At 32.4% G+C, this 18,411-nt stretch overlaps 1 protein-coding gene and 1 long non-coding RNA gene across 7 annotated transcripts in view; both read left to right on the plus strand.

Moving 5' to 3' along the window:
* Nucleotides 1–18,411, plus strand: part of Cbp53E (Calbindin 53E) — a 155,397-nt gene that overhangs the window by 52,576 nt on the left and 84,410 nt on the right. For all 6 annotated transcript variants that reach the window (XM_070107829.1, XM_070107830.1, XM_070107831.1 and 3 more), the window contains 2 exons: nucleotides 12,378–12,433; nucleotides 13,818–13,863. In XM_070107829.1, coding sequence (XP_069963930.1) covers nucleotides 12,378–12,433; nucleotides 13,818–13,863 — 102 coding nt within the window. The remainder of the gene's footprint in view (nucleotides 1–12,377; nucleotides 12,434–13,817; nucleotides 13,864–18,411) is intronic.
* Nucleotides 8,456–8,813, plus strand: LOC118682142 (uncharacterized). The gene is made up of 2 exons (XR_004977817.2): nucleotides 8,456–8,587; nucleotides 8,645–8,813. It is a non-coding gene; the product is annotated as an uncharacterized lncRNA (long non-coding RNA).

Here is an 18,411-nt window from a genome sequence, read left to right on the forward strand (position 1 = left end):
TAGTACAAAATATATATTATAAAATCAAATTAATATACACTTATTAAAAATACGTTTACTCTTTTATAGAAAGTATAGAAAATTTATTCGAATTTAAATTTTCACTTTCAACTATATTTTCGCACATTTTTTGGACTAAATTCAGCACAATTTAAAACTATCAAATACCATCCCTGAAATAGAACTGAAACTTAGCGAGGAGAGAATTTCAAACTATTTCTCTCTAATTACATAGAGTTCCATAGTTAATTTTGATTTAATAAATACTCCACTCAATGTAATCTGTACCAACTTCAGTCAGTAAGCTATTAAATTTACCTGAAAATTAAAAGTATTTTCAATATTTTAAATTCACTTTCAGCCCGACTTTAAAATAAAATCCTTTAATCTTTTTTAAATGTTTGTCATGATTTTTTTCCTGTAACTTTACATTTTCCTTATCACTGACATTTTTCACAAGCTTATAATTTGTGGTTGTATAATTCGTTGAAATTTGGTTAAATACTTATTGAAATGAACTTTTAATTAAATTGAGTATTACGTATATGTTATACAGTGTATATGTAATATGTATGGATGTAGCTACTTTCGTAAATTTATGCCAACACTGTGCGTGTCAAAGCCACAATCGGTTGCTGCCTTTTTGAATTTCAATTGCATTAACTCAAACAGAAATCAATAACCATCACTGAAGTCAAAATAAATACCATAAATTACACGAATGAACACACCAGTAAACACATACTTACATAATATTTGCAAATATTTATGCTTGATGGTTTAAGAGAGCTTTATTTACAAATAAAATTTAAGTAAATGTGGCGTTTATTTGCAGATTTTTGATTGAGCATTAATACATACATACATATATCAGCGGTGTAAACTCTTCAACTACTGAACTGATTTTAGTAAAATTAAGGAGTCTGGATTTAACTATAAAGATAGGATAGTTATTAAATAATCATGTGTTAAAAATTCCAAAAATAAAAATAAAATAATTCTTCTCACTTTCAGTAAAACGTCAAATGGAAAATTCATCATTTTTTTATTGACAAATATTTGTATCAATAATAATAATTAAACCTCAAGTACAATTCCGTGGATCTATGTATGGGCAATAACGTTTTCCCTTTTATCCGTATATAATATTTTTACTGTATTATGTTTATTATGAAAATATTAAATACTTACCGTAGCTACATCAACGTATGACTTACTATGGTATGGATCCACTAGTATATATATATATACATTCAATACTACGATAACATTTCTTCGAATTGGAAAAATGACAAATTCCACCACGATCACTTATTGTTTTATTGCTACCAAATGGCTTAATTTTAATTGGGTATCCTTTGAAAAATAGTGTTTCTGATATGTGTCAACATTGATTTCAAAGTGCTCAAAACAGTACACACCTGCTTATTATAATGCGAGTTAGTATAAAAAAATTTATAGAATCTGTACCTATCGTCTTCTAGCTACCACATTCGATAATTCTGATTTTCATCGCTGAAATTGACTTTGTATTGTACAATATATCGATGTATATGTGGAATATAAAAAAATGAATAACATACTGTAATGTGGTAATAAAATAATCGATTTACCTTATATACCGTATGACTAAAGGAAGTGTTGAGAATTATGTCCACCTAGAGTTGCAAAATAGTCCCAGCTTAACCGAATGGAGTGAAGGATTGCTGAAATCTTTCTCCTTCTTACCTTCCAATAGCAGTACTCGGTTATGGGATATATTTATCTTTTTTGTTGCAAGTTGCTCAAGTTGAAATAATGAAATATATTATAAATAATTTTTGTAAGTAATTTTTCCAAGTTCACTACTATACGCAAATATGGCCACATTTCGGAAAACTACATTCAAATACTGTTTAACAAGTTTAATTGCAAGCAATCCAATATATAAAAGTATCAAAAATCGTGGACTCTAAAAAAAACCATTTTGTGCTATCCCCAACATAGTCTCCTACCAGAAAGATGTAATTTTTCTTAGATTGCTTCTAATATTGGTATATCGACATATAGTCGAGATTTCTAGGATATCTACCACAGTATCTAGAATAACACATTTATGCTAGCATTACACTAATAATAACATATAGAACTTAGAGTCTCGAGCTGGTCCGACCCAGTAATGGGTTTTGAATCATAGGACCCATCTCGATGGGAGGGAATTTAATAAGACGTTAGTAGCTTCTCTGGAAATAACGTCAAATTCCTATTCGTAGAAGAACACAACCTTTGTGTGCTGTGTTTTGTCCAAATGTACTTTTCGAAACAAAGCAAACATATCGAATTGCCTAGAATATGATGCTTCGTAATAGTTATGAAGTTACTTCGATTACTCACCAATCTATTGGGATATATTAAATACCAAAGTGTGTACACAAGTATGTCTATAATTAGATTTAAAAGAAGTAAAACATAATCTTAATTGGAATGGTGCTCTAGATCTTTTACCAGTTGGACAAAGCTAATAAAATTTTAAAAATAAAAGGTTTTCTGCACGACCGTTAGAAACCGAAATTCTGTAGTGTTCTGTTCACTTGGCCTAGTCCCAAACTAATTTAATGTCTTATACTGTAAAATTAGTCGAATTTTATATAGATCAGATCAGCATACAGTTTTTCATGGCAGCAAGACTTTGTTTTTAAATTCAGAGGCCATAGTGTCGAGTTTCATTCATTTGTTCTCTAAAGTAAGGTTTCAAAACTTTAAAGAACTCAAAACTGTTTTATTGGAACACATGAGCCCTAACGAATTCTTGAATGGTATTGGTCAATAAAATTAAACCCGCAAACGTGTCCTGGAAGTCAATGTTCACTAGATATTAATATATAGAGTGTAAGGTGTTATGGGCGCATTGCAGCTGCACAGGCGGAAACACAATTTGTAATTGTGTGTGCACATGAATTTTAAGTAAACACTGGAGGTCGATTGCAATCACCAACTCACGCACACATCTCATTCGCCACATGAGATACACGGAGGTATGTTTATAATATGTAACAGTGTAATTGCAATTGCGGCAGTGCGGTCAAAATAGTTGAAATCTCAACTGACGAACTAGTGTCTCTAGTTGTTGAGCCCTGAGGGTGGCATAGGAGCGAAAGTTCTACTGATATGCTATCAATGCTGTGGTCGCTAGTGAATAGAATGTGCAAGTTGTCTTATCGCTTGCATAATTTGACCAGCATCACTGCTTCGTAGCTCACAATTCCTAAGAGGCTCTGTGAAATCTGAAGAAAATCAGCCAACGTTGTGTTGCGACTATCTGTGCACAGTTATTACAGTTTATTATGGCTGTCCTCCGGCTGCTCGAATTTCTCTCCTCATCCACCTTGCGTGGTCGCCTTGCCATGACTCGATTAATTATGGTCGACGCATAAGTAGAAATTGCGTTGACTTTCGTGGTTTTCATTCACTACTGACACTTTGACAGCTCGTGGTCAAATAACAACAACAACAAATATAATCAGTTGCTCGTAAGGCATAGATATTTGCACAAAACACAGGCGTTGTTGCTTATCATTATCCTCAGTGCTATGTTATGTTGTGCTGTGCTCTGCGTTGAATGTTATGCCCGTTGGTCACAAAGCTTGTTGTCTCATAGCGTTGCTTGTAATTAATTCGTGTCACTATTTGCACAAGCACTCACACCACATGCACAGCTATTTCGTCTATATGTGCGTGGTTGTGTTTGCACGTCGTTATTGCTGCATTATTACGTGTACACATGCCAAGGCGTGTGCTGCATGGAATTTAATTTGAAAATGCGCTTTTATTACAAAGATTCAAGCTTATGCGTTTCTCAAAAAAAATGCTTTAAACAAGTAAAAAATCAATTGAATTTAGCCACTATTACAAAGGGTGTATTTATAAAATTATCCATCATATGGTTTGCAAGTCTTGTACCATTGTAGTATGATAGAAAAATTAGTAATTTTGATGACCTTCAAAAGTTTATATTTTTAAGATATATTTGAATAATGAGCAATAGAGTTTTCGTACTTAAAATACCTCTCTGCTTTGACTTTGACTAGCCGAAAAAATAAGTTTGTTGAAAAATACAAAGTTTTTCTACAATCATTATTTGAACATTGAAGCCACCACTCAAGCTTAAAAATTTGTTGATTTTAAGATTTATAGCTGCTAAAAAATGCCAAAGTGGCACTTTGTCACAGAGAATATTCCTTGACTAATATTCAACCAATTGAAGCGCTAGTCTTCGAAGAAACGGAATTGATGCATTGTCATCTATAATTTCTAAAACAGCTTCATATTTTAAGTTTAGTGCTGAAGAAAAGGTCTGTAACTATCAGTTTAACATAACATAACATAAATGTTTCCTGTTTTTAGTCTTATTATTGTCAGTTACTCTTGTATATAATATATATGGTATTGTAAAGAGTTTTTTACCGAAGTGAGGTTTTCAATGAGTTGACGTTTGAAAATTTATTACCAATTTATTATTTCTTATATAATAATACTTGTATTTATTATTTCTTCCTGAAAACCATATGCCTAAAAAAACACCCTTTATCCACCACAGCGATCAGTCTAAGGATAAGTTTAAAAACGACTTTTTTCCCCAGTTTATAAATATTTTGTTCCTAACCCAAAAATATAAAGAATTCTAGTTAAAACAGTTTTTTTTTAGAAAGACATATACTCGTCCTATGGTACCATAGGTAATATGTATATATGTCATAATTATAATAACATTACAGATTACCTTCGGTATTCTAACGATATGAAGATATTTAAGGAAGAGTATAAGCTTAATTAAGGTTTAGAATGAATATAAATGGCACATATGTAATGAAATAAATTAAATTGAAATTGATGAGCAATATCGGTATAACTTCTCCGAATACGCAGCAACCGACAGCAAGCCTTCGCTATTGTTACGCATTTTTTGCGGCTTTCCTATACCACCCACTGACACACTGTTTGGCAGATAAAATACCTAAAAACCGCATGCTCTCAGCAACTGGTTTTTGTCATTATACACACACACCCCCATAAGTACAACAAAACCGCTTCAGCGCTACTTCAGCTGTCAATGCTAATGATTTACTACGTTTTTTTACTCTTGCCCCCTCACAGACAGGCAGCATTGAGCAACGCTCGCAGGCGAAAAAAAGATATGCAAAGCTGTAGCAGAAAAAACTGATAAAACGACGAAATGAAGCGTGAGCACAAACTTTTTCACAATAAAGCGCATGAATTTCACATTAGAGCGCAAAGCTTTTGCACAGAGCTCTCCTAGACGGTGCATACAGAAGCAGAGTTTGGTCAGAAAAGAGTGAAGAGACTCTGCTGGAGCGCCTGCGGCTAAAGTGTAGCGCAGCTTATCGTCGTTGTACAAGTGTTTTGTATATGTATATATGGTATATGTGTGTGCGTTCAAGTAATTGAACATGTCACACGACGAACCTTATCAGCATTTTAGGCCGATATTCGTTTGAAAGTACCAAAGTGCCATTTTGCTGCGCAGACAAGGGACAACCGTGCGCATTGCTTCGTATCCGTTATGAGTTTCGCCTGCCGTGTGGTGTGTACTAGGCTTTGTCTGTTGGAGTGCTATCAGCTGGTTGTAGTATTACGCTACCTGTCTACCAAACGAATCGCCTTCCCCCTCCAACACATTTTTCGTTATGCCTCCTCAATTTCATTCGGCCGCCATTAACCTTTCTCATTTGCCTTTTCGCCGTTAAACTCCAACAAATAAATGCTGATTCATTTCTTTGACATTAAGTATTTGACTTTTTTTACTTGTGATTTCTAAAACAAACGCTTTAACAATAAACGACCGTTGCACATAGTAAGTCTGTGGCGGGTGTTAGTGAGGCAGGTGTGCGGTAAGAGATATAAACTTAGGTTCGCGGGCTATTAACTAGCGGCTTCAGTTGTAGGTATGCTAGCGCTTGTGGTTGGTGGGAACAATGGCGGAGAATTAAAGTTTCTGTGTCGAAAGTTTGGCAATTCAAAAAGTTTTTGAGGCACGTCGAATAATGTAATAAAATATAAATGAAAAAATAAGGAAGCCTTTCTTATTGAGTTTTTATACCCAATACATGTGTTTAGGTTACAGAGCGTTCAGCGGATGTATCACCGATATTGGTGACATTGTAACAATTTTCTTCTAAATAAAATCGTTAAATTCAGAACTAAAGCTGGAACCGCAAGCTCCGTCATATTATTCTATTTCATTGCATATATTGGAGTGTGGACTTCTTTTTGACAAGAAACATCTCGAATACAGCTTTGTTAGATCGGTAATTTATGTCATCATTTTTATGTATCGAAGGAAGTATAAGTTAATAGGATTCATGTCACGGTTTGGAATGAGTAATAAATATCTTCAGGATCTGTAAAAATATGCTCATTTCCACAGAAGTATTTATTTTTTATTTGCCAGCCAGTTCTTCTCAAATATGAACTTTAGAGCTTTTAATTAAATGCTTAACGAGAATTACTGCGATGAATAATACACATTTTAAGGAATGTTTAAAAATAAAATAGATAAAACAGAATTCTTAGAGAGCTTCGGGAAATTCAATTTATGGAATATTGTTCCATTATTTATTCGCTTTTCTTTGCTTTCTTTCACTCTTGCATTCATCCTCTCTCTCTGCCTGTCCACTTGCCATTTTCCCAGACTTTTCTTCCTTTACTTGTATCTAATTCTTTCTCTCCCTCTTTCTTATGACCTTAAGCACGATTCAAGAGCCCTTCTCCTTTTCTTTCTAATGATGTTTATTCCAATTCAAGAGTTTCGGCTAATAGTATTACCTTAAAAACTTTCCGAATAACGAGAACTTATAATTTTATAGAAAATGTACCCATAACTACCATATTCTATCTAGGCTCCCTGGCACCACTTGACAGACTTTTTCTATAAAACTAATATGAATAAGTAAGGAAGATCTAAATTCAGGTGTAACCGAACATTTCATACTCTCGCAAGTTAAAGTGATGTACGGAATTTTCGTACATATTTTAATTAAAAGTAGGAAGTATTGCATCATATTTATATTATGTACATGGGAGCTAAGGGAAGTATTAACTCGGTATTACCCATTTTTAGCACAAGGACATGCTGTTTCCACAAAAATATGCTCCCTAAATTTCAATACTAGAACTCATAGACTAACCGATATGGTAGTTAAAAATCAACCATATGCACTTGTGTCAACATATTTGGTGTCTGGAAAGGTTATAGTTCGACAATGTTTAGGCGTTAGATTAAATACTTTGAGGACACTATTTGTGCCAAGTTTTACCTTAATAACTACATTGTTGTTTGATTTGTATACTGTAAAGTGAAAGAATCAGATATAATATAAAAGTTTACTATATGGGTAGTAGGCGTGGTGGTCAATTGGTTTCGCTCATTTTCACAGTATATGATAGATATGATTGGGTAACATCACACACCAAATTTGGTTGCAAATTGGTAAAATAGTTTTTGAGATATAAGATTTCACCTAAAAGTGGGCGGTGCCCACGCCCGTTGTCCAATCTTACACTGGCTCCCATAAAGCCCTTTCTTGCCATCCTGGCTGTGAAATTTATTCAGTTATCGCACCGTTATATGGGGAGTGGGCGTGTTTATTATTTGATTTTCCTCAGTTTCACAGTGTATAAAGAAATGCTAAAAAGACTTTTTCTCAGCAAATTTGGTTGATATACCTCCAGTGGTTTGAAAGATGTGTAAATTCAAACGTTTAGAGGGCGAGCCTCGCCCAATTTTTAAAAATGTTTAGCCCACAAGTGCCGTTACTATTGCGATCCCTTGTACGAAATTACAATTTTGTCTCGTAATTTATTGCTTTTCTATGACACGTTTTCGTTTAATGGCGTTTTGTGGGCGTGACAGTCGGCTGATTACGCCCATCTTCAATACCATTGCTACTTGCCAAGAAATATGTGTACCAAGTTTCATCAATATCTTAATTTTTACTCAAGTTATCGATTGCGCTGACAGATAGACGGACGGACAGACTCACTCGGATTTCAACTCTTCTCGCTATCTTGATATATATTATATACCTATGTAAATGATACATAACTCCATATCTATCTCGATTAGTTTTAGGTGATACAAACAACTCATAGGTGAACAAAATTATTATACTCTGTGCAACATTTTGTCAGAGTATAATAAGCATCGAAATCTAGGAATTCACTAAACTTACATCACAAACTAGTAATGCGAATAAAGTACTTATGAGTATGTAACGTGTAGGGGGTATAGATTTGAGGAAAAAGTCCTCGTTATCTGGCGTATTCTCAAATATTCACAGTATTTTTTTTTGCAGTTTTTCACCCATTCTATTATATTCTTATACTTTTCTTTTGATGGTCCTAATTCTCCTTTTTGTTGTATTTCGTTAAGTTAGTTTTTTTTTGTGTTCTGTTTTAACTTTATCGCGAATTTGAAAGTTTGCCTGCCAATCACTTGCTTTCAGTTTTATTAATATGTATTTTAAGGTAGTTGGCTTGTTATCGCTTTTTAGCTTCTTCTCACCCCCTGTCAAAGCGAGCAATTTAACAAGTAGGTGTATAAAATTCTTGCCAAAAGTTGGACTAATTTGCATTTTTTTAATTAAAGATTTTTGAATTCATAAATATACGATATACGCGTTGCTGACTTTATATGGGGTCTTATCATAATTTGTTTTTATACATAACCTTAAATTCCATGAACATGTGTGAGAAAATAAAAGTTCATTTTAGGAACATTGCAAACACTATATAATAAAAAATAAGAGATAAATATTCTTTTGCAGTTTGAACTTCCTGATCTCATTGATACTTCACTTTTACGAGGTATATAGGTCAACGATGTATTTTAAACTGTTGCTTTTACACACATCTAAAAGTTTGTGTAATTTGATGTTGTATTTACTTACAACAAATCAAGGAACTTGCTGATTAGACACTGAAGGGCATATAAATTTGGTGACTTATTTGCATATTAAACTTGTTGGAAATTGGGCATTATCTGCCGAGCGTCGACCGTTATAGATTTTAGTTGCAAGCCCGTCAATTGATTGAAATAGATTTTAATCACTGCAATAAGCCAAAAGCGAAGAAAGTGGACTCTAGTGACTATATTATAAGAAATTTCGAGGTTAGACATTGTCTGTGGCTGAAACAATTTTTCTAGCACGCATTCTGAAAACATGTTTTTCCGAGTGGTAGTCATGTACTTAAACTAGCGGGCATGTTATATTTCAGATTCTATTGTCATTAGGACATTACTTTCTAACAATCAAGTTTGATGTTTTATAATTGAGCACAAATGTCAATTTTTGCTATGTCAGCAAAATGCGGTTAAAACATAGAAACACTAAACTATACCAAACTCACGGAGGAACATTTGTACCATGGTTCTGTACACCTAAGCAAGAAGCTGCGTATAAATGTGCATAGAAAGCGAGATGTCTGCGTACTGCAGAGACAGTTTGAGTGACAGGACACATGCTTGCATCCTGCCTGTAGGTGATGAATTTTTTGCCAACAAAGCAAAGCGTAATTGGATTTGTGCCTTCACTCAATATTTCAAAATAGTAAAAAAATAAAAACCAATGCATTAGTGATTAGATGCATTCCAATTATTTTGAATTTTGATTTAAATTAAATTAACAGTTAAATGCGATCTAGGTCAAAACAAATTTATTTGCATGATATGCATAAACCACAACGAAATACAGAAATATGTTGGTATTATATATTATTTCTATAAATGTGTGTATTTGTGAAAGAAAAATACAAAGTTTAGCATATGCCAAGCTAAATATGTAAGGATAAGCTGGTTTTAGTAATATAAAAGGGATTCAAATGAAATAATATTAGATGTACAGGTTGGTTGAAAAGCTCCAGCTACCAGCTCCAGAATTTTTTTTCTCAAGATGGTATATCTGTCGTAAAAACACATGCAAAGTTACAAGTCATTTTGTCAATTAATTCTTTGTTTACAAGCCATTTGAAGTAGACGTGTCAATGTATTTTTTAGTGATTAGATTCTTTGTTTTGAAAGGTTTAAAAGCAAAGGAAATTTATGAACACTTGTTAGAAATGCATAAGTAGCCCTCACCTGCAAAACGCACCGTTGAATTTTGGGCTGGTGGATTTGAACGTGATCGTACTAGGCTTTAAGAGTTTTTTTCGATTTCTTGCGTCATTTTATAACTTGGATCTACCACCATGATCCCAAATTGAAACAAAAATGTTTACAGTGGACTGAAGCTGGTTGTTCAGCTCCAAAGTAGGTGAAGTCACAACGATCAGCAAAGAAGGTTGTGGCATCAGTTTTTTGGGATGCAAAAGGAATTTTGTTGATTGATTATCTAGCTGGATGAAACGATTCGTGAGAAAAGACCTGGTTTGCAATACATAAAAAATAATTTTTCATCAAGACAATATACCTGCTCACAAAGGTGTTTGAACAATGACAAAATTTAACGAAATAAAGTACGAGTTGCTTAACATTTACCGTATTCACCAGATTTGGCTCCCAGCGACTATCATCTCTTCAGAAACCTGAAATAATTTCTTCGTGGAATGCGTTTTTCGTCGACCGAAGAAGCTATTAAAGCCGTATACCGGTATTTTGCAGAGCTTCCGGAAAGTCATCATAGGGATGGCACAAATTATTGGATGATCGTTGGAATGAGTGTATTGAAGTTAAGGGAAATTATATTGAATAAAATAAATATTTCGTTCCAAAAACAGTATTGCTACATGCAATCAATATTAAAAAAATTTTATACGGATACAAAAATTTGGAATTTTAAACAAAATTTTATATATAAAACATTTTTTGGAAAACTCAAATTGTTAAAGTTTGAAAAATCTTAGAATTTTTTGTAACCATTACGATCAGAGAAAAACTAAAATGCTTATGAACAAATTTTTGAACTTTTCCAATTGAAGAAACAAAAAATCTCAAAAATTTAGAATTTTTGTTATCAAAAAATATGTTTTGACCTATTTTTGATCTATAGGAATTATGATTTTTGTCTTTTTGTCTACCAAAAATTTTGGTACAAACTTAGTTACATATGTAAGTACAAAGATAAAAAACAATATTTTATAATGCATATATTATATAATCAGAAATACATTTTAGACTATGAATTTCATATTATTTTAAAGATCTTTTTATCGGTCAATGTGTAAGATTAATAACTGAAATTGATATAATAAAATTCCCGATAATGGTATGTTTTTGTGTCAAAAATGACTTCAATCGGGTCAATACTTCCTTCCATATAAAATTTTGCGAGAAAATAAAATGTTCGGTTACATCCGAAATTAGAACTTCCTTACTTGTTAATTTTAATTGTTTCGTATTTAAATTTTTATAGTAACGCATTAAATATATGAAAAAAAACATTTTTTAAGTAATAAATATTTTAAGTTAATTAGTGATACAAATTTATTATCTTTTTTATCAAAACAAATATAACTTCTCCCAATATTTTATTATAATTAATTTTTTTTAACAAAGCAAATACTTTTTATAACTTTTTCCAATATTTCAATATAATTATTTTGTTTTTAGTATTACATATATTATTTTAAAATTTAAAAACTTAGTTACATTTTTTAACTTTTTACCCCATATTCCCGTTAAGCTAACGGAAATACAAACTCATAATCCCTTAAATCACAGCAGATTCACTAAAAAGCTGGGTTAAATCAGCGCACAACTATGGTTGGCGAGGCACAGATTTTCCTAAGCCGTAGCGAATAAAATAGACAAAATTACTTCGCTCAGGTGGGAACTAAAACAAAGTTACAAATAGTGATTTGAATTGTCGCAAATACAATAACAACAATGTGCCATGGAATCTCGTCATAAAACCGTGCATCAAAAAAGGTGTTTCAAATTACGCGCTATTGTTGTAATTGTAGCAATAGCATAAAATTTATTTAATTACCATTGGGAGCGCTTGAGGTGACCTTAAGGGAGCGCTGGTGAATGAAGCGAAACGAAGCATAAAGCGGGTTATAATTTGCATAATTTCAGGCGCTCAAGCGCAGCGCATAAGTAATGCACAAGTAACGAAAATATTCCGAAGTGTTGAAATACTTGCAACTTATTGTAATTTGAAATGTAAACTCTTGGCGTGCTGCAACTAAAGCCGAGCTATTGTTTAAGCTAAATGATTGCATAAGTTGAGGAGATCCGAGAATTAATGTTTTCAACAAACTCACTGTGAAATTTACTAATTTGTATTCAGAACTGCATTCACACAGTTATTCCTATCTTTCTACTTTCTCTTACAGTATTTTTTTTACTTATCTTCCGTTGTTTTTCTCGTATTTATTTGCAGTTGCAAGTTTTCGACGCCAACAAGGATGGACGTCTGCAGCTCTCCGAAATGGCCAAGTGAGTAAATATGCATTAAGGCGTTGTTTGTATTGTGTTTTTGTTGTTGTTTTCATTGTAAATAAATACAAAATATTTCAATGGGAAGTACATTTATTTCAATGGGAAGCACATTTATTTTGACAAGATGGCGGCAAGCGCAAAGAGTGTTCTGAGTGTGACTGCTTGTAATGACGTTGCCTGCTCAGAGTTTGGTGGCTTTTTCCTAATTACTCGAAATTTGTGATGAATTTTAGCTTTGTTGAGCGAATAAGTTAACTTTGGGTCAACATAAAATATTTTAAAAAATTCTTAAATAGAACATCGAATTTTGCTTTATTTAAGCCGAAATTTATATTTTTTCTATTGATCCTCTATTAAAACAATTACCTAAGACTGAGAGCATAATAACAGAGTTAGGATGAAGTTTAAGTATAAATATATCAGGTTGAATGCATAATTTCACCTAAAAGTGATTTGCGCTTCACATCACTGTGTGCTCAGCTTATTGCTGAAAATGTAATAAGAAAGATTGTTCACTCTGTGGTTGAGAATAATAAATACAAAATTAAAACCATAAATGTTTTGACATGTAAATTTAAGCATGACCCGTATAAAAACTTTTTTGAGTATCGACGTCACCGACGTTTCCTTCCGGATGTTACGAACTTCGTGGCAAACTTAGAATACCCTGCTCAGGGTATACTATTTTAAAATATTCCGAAAATTAGTTTCACTTGTGAAGCGTTTAAACAATAGCTGATATCGGAAGTACATGGAAACCTTTACAATAGACGTTAGATTTTTTTCAAACAGTGAAATTAATGTAAATTTGAGAAATTAAAAAAGAGAATACAAATAAATCACAATTTTTTTAAATAACTTTCTTAAGACTAGTGGAAAAACAAAATTGATTTTTCTTAAGTATAATTTTTTACCTAATTTTGAAACATAACATTTGAGGTTATATGATAAGAAATGAAGAGCTTTGCTCAATTTGAAGTAACATCAAATATTGTAACGCAATTTTACGAAACCACTATACCTTAAATTTTAGAAATTAATATAAAGTGCTAACTCTAGCATGTCATCTAGAACTTCTTTTCAAATAATTCTAAATTTTCGTATTTGCCTTTTCGACTTAATATCGCTCAACTTTCTGCATATTTAAATGTATCAGGATGTCTCAAACCATCTCACCAAATTCCTAACGAACCTGCGAACACTCATATATTTCTACCTTTTACTGCACTTGACCACCTTCCAGACATTTCCGGTTCTACTTAAACCCGAAAGGTATTTAACTTTCTACTTTTTTGTTAGTTATTGGCCTTACTCAATCACCATCCTCTTGCATGTTTCCTTTTAGCTTCCTATTTGACTTATTTATTCTCTCTCATTACAGATTGCTTCCGGTAAAAGAGAATTTCCTCTGTCGCCAGGTTTTCAAGGTAAGTGCTAGACTTAAATATACACTTGCGTTTACATGCGTCCCTTCGAAACCACTGAACCCCTCTGATTTCAATTACTATCGTTAATACATACATACACACATACATACATATGTATACATCGAACAAAACTTAAAATAAGAATAACGGTTAAAAAAATAAAATAAAATGGAAGTCAGAATTAAATTCCTAGGTATACACATATACATACATAGAAACAAATATTTAAAAACAGTGAGAGTATATTTATAAAAGCAGCACTGCAAATGTTGCGTGAAATCGTTTAATTTTTAGTAAATTTAATTATATAAAAGTAATTTGAGTATATAGCAAACAGGTTATTTAAAGTAATTGACTGTGATTTTCTTAGCAAATGACATGACATTACTTAAGTAAACATGTTAAGTATCGTTTCAAACATTTATAATATAATTTAATGACTTCACTATTAGCATTTTTTTTCATTTCTTCTTGCATTTACAGTTTTCAAGCTTCAGTGCATTGCTGCAGCATGCTTCTGAAAATAAAATAACAGAAAAGCTTATTCACGCAATATTTCATTTTATTTTTCTAAAAGACACAATGGATTATTTTTATTAAATTATTCTTGATAAAGAGTTTTGTATTCATACGTATAAAAGTAAAAACAGGACAAACAATCGTTTAAAATATATTTATTAACAATTATTAAACAAATGTGAATTCTAAGCTAGATTATTTCGACCCAAGCACAAGCACATCGTAATACAAGTATGATGTAAGTCTTCAGATTTGTAATCATAGGGCCATTTAGTTAACATATTTTTTGAACGTATTAAACGTCTAGAAAACCAAAATATGTCCAGAACTGTAACATTCGAACGCTCAGTTACTTTGTTCTTATTTGGTGCGCGACTTCGCTACAATATAACTTTATTTGTTCCAGTTGCGCCAGTAGGTAGGCAACGTTTTATTCATATAATGTAACAGATGCTAAAAATAAAGTGAACTGTTGTATGTAAAGTCGTGGCGGTCTGTCTTTTAAAATTTAAGTATTTCTGAAGTAAATAGTAATTACATATAAATGTAATATTTCCATAAGCTGATCAAATACACTGAGTTAACGGTAAAAATTCACAAAAGAGAAAAAGAGAATCCTTGTCAAACTCGGCATATTTATCGCTATAAATTTAAATATATGTATATTTCTCTTCGGATGATTATAGTTTCTTCCATATTTTTTATTATCTAGCGTATATTTTTTCTATGTGTCTTTCATATGCTAACCTTCGAATGTCTGCAAATACTTCTAATTTTTGCGAAAATTTTCTTCTGAACAATTTATTGGTATAAGGTGAACACATTTGTGACATAAGCTTTGTGAGATATTTTTCATTAAGCCGAATACTTCTTAACAAGAAGTAACAAAATAATGCAATGTGCTCTAAAAGAGTGCTCAAGTTTTTGTTGCATTTTAATAAAGAAAGTTTCAAAAAGTAGCGAAAACTTTCATAGGCCAAAAGTTCGAATTTCATTCACATGTACTTGCCAAGTTTGTGGAGTTTTGGCTTTCCGAAATTGGCTGCTATTTTGAAGACTTACAAATCAATTTGAGCATTAATAATCTTATTTGAAATAAGAATACAACGTTCTTTTCAATAAAATATAATTAATTATATCAAGAGTGATTTCCAAAAAATAAAAAGAAAATATAAAATTCAAAATATTCAGAAAAGCAAAATACGAAATGGTCGGTAATGCAGGCTTGTAAAGTTCTAATAAATTTTACATTTGCGATGTCAAATAAATCAAAAAATTCCCTTCAAAGGAAAAAAGCCTTACAAGCGGCTGTTATACTTGTATAAGGAATTATTATTTGTTTTCATTATTTTATTTTTTGATATTTGGGTTGATTGTATAATAATGACAAAGAAGTATGCTGTATCTGTAATTAATTCTGGTAATAAAAGTATATACAGCATATATATGTATAAATATTAAAAAAGTGTAATTCATACTAACATTATAAAGAGAAATATTTGATTCTTTGAATTGAATAGGCTCCGAAACTACCTAAAAATTCTTTCACCCTTGGGAAGCTACACTCTCTCTGGTGGTCATGGGCTATATTATGTTTTCAAAAAAGTTAGGAATACCTCAAAATTTCTTACATAGCGTGCGCTGCTATTGATTATAAAACTAAATAGTGTATTACAACTTTACAGAACATATCATTCTACAAAAAATTTAACTCTCATAGTTACGACGCAATAATGGTTCTGAGTCAATACCTTTATATAATTTTTTGCATTATTTCATTTGGACATTCCATTTGAAAGATATAACGAATTTGAAAATGTAGTGCATCGCGGGTTACTTGCCCAGTTGGCTCCCTACGAAGCGGTTGTGTGCCGAATTGAATATAAATAATATTAACAAGGAAGGAAGGGCTAAGTTCGGGTGTAAAGTTGCGAAAGATCAACTCAATCGAAGAGGCTAAATATACAAATATTGAGTTGATGTGGAAAACGTCAACAAAAAGATCGGTACTCATTATATTGGGGATATGAGGTTTAGACTAAGGTCTAGACCAACTCCATTCTAATACAGCGCTAAATCACTAATTTTTGAGTAAACTAACACGTAATTTTACAAAAATATCACACATTTTGACCAACCTAAATGGTCAAAAGTCAGGCGGAAACCGGAAATCATCATATGAGGTATATTGAAGGAATAGATTGAAATAATTTGAACATTGAGAACATATTTTCAAGCAACTTTTGAAACATACAACTTACACCCTGAACAACATACTCGCCATAAATGGGTTCAAGTCAGCCGGATGTTCGAAAATTCTGATATTAGTGAATAAAAGTGGGTGGTGCCAAGCCCATCGTCCAACTTTGACACCTATAATATTATAAAGCTTTCTTGTGCCATCCTGGGTGCAAAGTGTAATGCCTCTGACGCATATAGTTATTGATTTATCACATTTTCAGTAGTTTTTAACAAAACCGTTATACTGGGAGTGGGCGGATTTATCAACCGATTTCACATACTTTTACGTTATCATAAAAAGGGTTAAAAATATTTCTCCTCTGCAAATTTGGGTTTGGAAGATATATACATTAAACTTATTAGGGGGCCACGCCCCCTTTTGAAAGATATTCAAACCACAGGTGGCTCTCCTAAATGTAAATAGGTTTGCCAAATTTGAGTTATGAAAAGTTTTTCGATGGAGCTAAATTAAAATTGATTTAAAAATTATTAGAAATTCTGTTTACACATAAATTGCATCAAACGCTTTTATTCAAAATTTTGAAACCAATTGTTTAAGTTTTAACACCAACATGCTAACCTTATCTTTAGGCCAATTAGAAATGTTTATGAGTTAAAAGTAAAAGTGCCTCGACATATGGTGCTGTGATCCCTCATAATATGGAATTTATGGTCGAATTTGTGTGTAATTCGAAAATTAATTTTTGATGCTCCAAAATAGTGCAAATATGATTTGATCTGGATTCTCGTACTTATTCTAAGCAAATGCGGGAACTTTCGGCTGTTTGCTTTCCACATCGTGCTCCAATACTATTATTTGCTAATTTAATTGTAAACGAATCAAGTAAATTCTAACACCATTGAGTCAAAAGGTTTCGAATTTTCTAATCTCTTTACTATTAACATTTCCTTAATTTGAAAATATATTAGCTTCTTAAACATACAAAGACACCCACAGACATCGCGCCACTTGCTATAACACAGGAAGTTTGATTCGATTTTACTAAGCTGTAAAAGCACTTAGCCACCAACGAAAGCAAGACTTACAATTTTATCACTCTTCGCTCACTCGCACATATTCAGTGCTGTTTATATTTTGTTGCTATATGCTTTTAAAATTTAGAGTGTCTTTCCAACACTTGACCTGCGCTGTTAATTTACAGTTAAGCGCTATGTGGCTGAAAAAAAGAAACAAATGAAAAATACAAATAAACAGGCGGGCAAAAAATTTGATATATATATAAGCCAGTGGTTTTCCATTAGTGTTGCCAGCCAGTTTTACCCATTACACTTAACATACATGACCATTAAATTTTATTTCAATTTGCTTCTCAGCGTCGCTGGTGAAAGTTCGCTAAACCCGACTTTTCGATTTCACTACTTTAACGGTAAAAGTGTTTTTACGCTCTCACATCGTCAATATAGCAATTATTCATGCATATATTGGACCATTCGTGCTTTCGAAGTCGTTTGACTGTAGTTTCAAGTACAAAAGACATAAAGCGTAGCATACATTCAGGCTACCGCACATTATGCATTGCAACTCTACGCAAATTTTTGCAATTATAATGAATTTTATGCGCAATGCGGTACTTTTTTTCTCTACTTCAATACGCTTTGTAGCGTTTTCATATGCATATGCTTACAGTTTCTAACAGCTGTTGAGCGTTGCAATTAAAGGGAATTATTGAATGCCGTTATAGTTAAATTTTTTTTATAGAAATTATACGTGAAGGCACGTAATGGAGTAAGCCAATGTGCATAATACTCACACTTAGTATGTGCTTA

This window comes from Bactrocera oleae, chromosome 4 (genome assembly GCF_042242935.1).
Source record: "Bactrocera oleae isolate idBacOlea1 chromosome 4, idBacOlea1, whole genome shotgun sequence".
NCBI classification, from domain to species: Eukaryota; Metazoa; Arthropoda; class Insecta; order Diptera; family Tephritidae; genus Bactrocera; species Bactrocera oleae.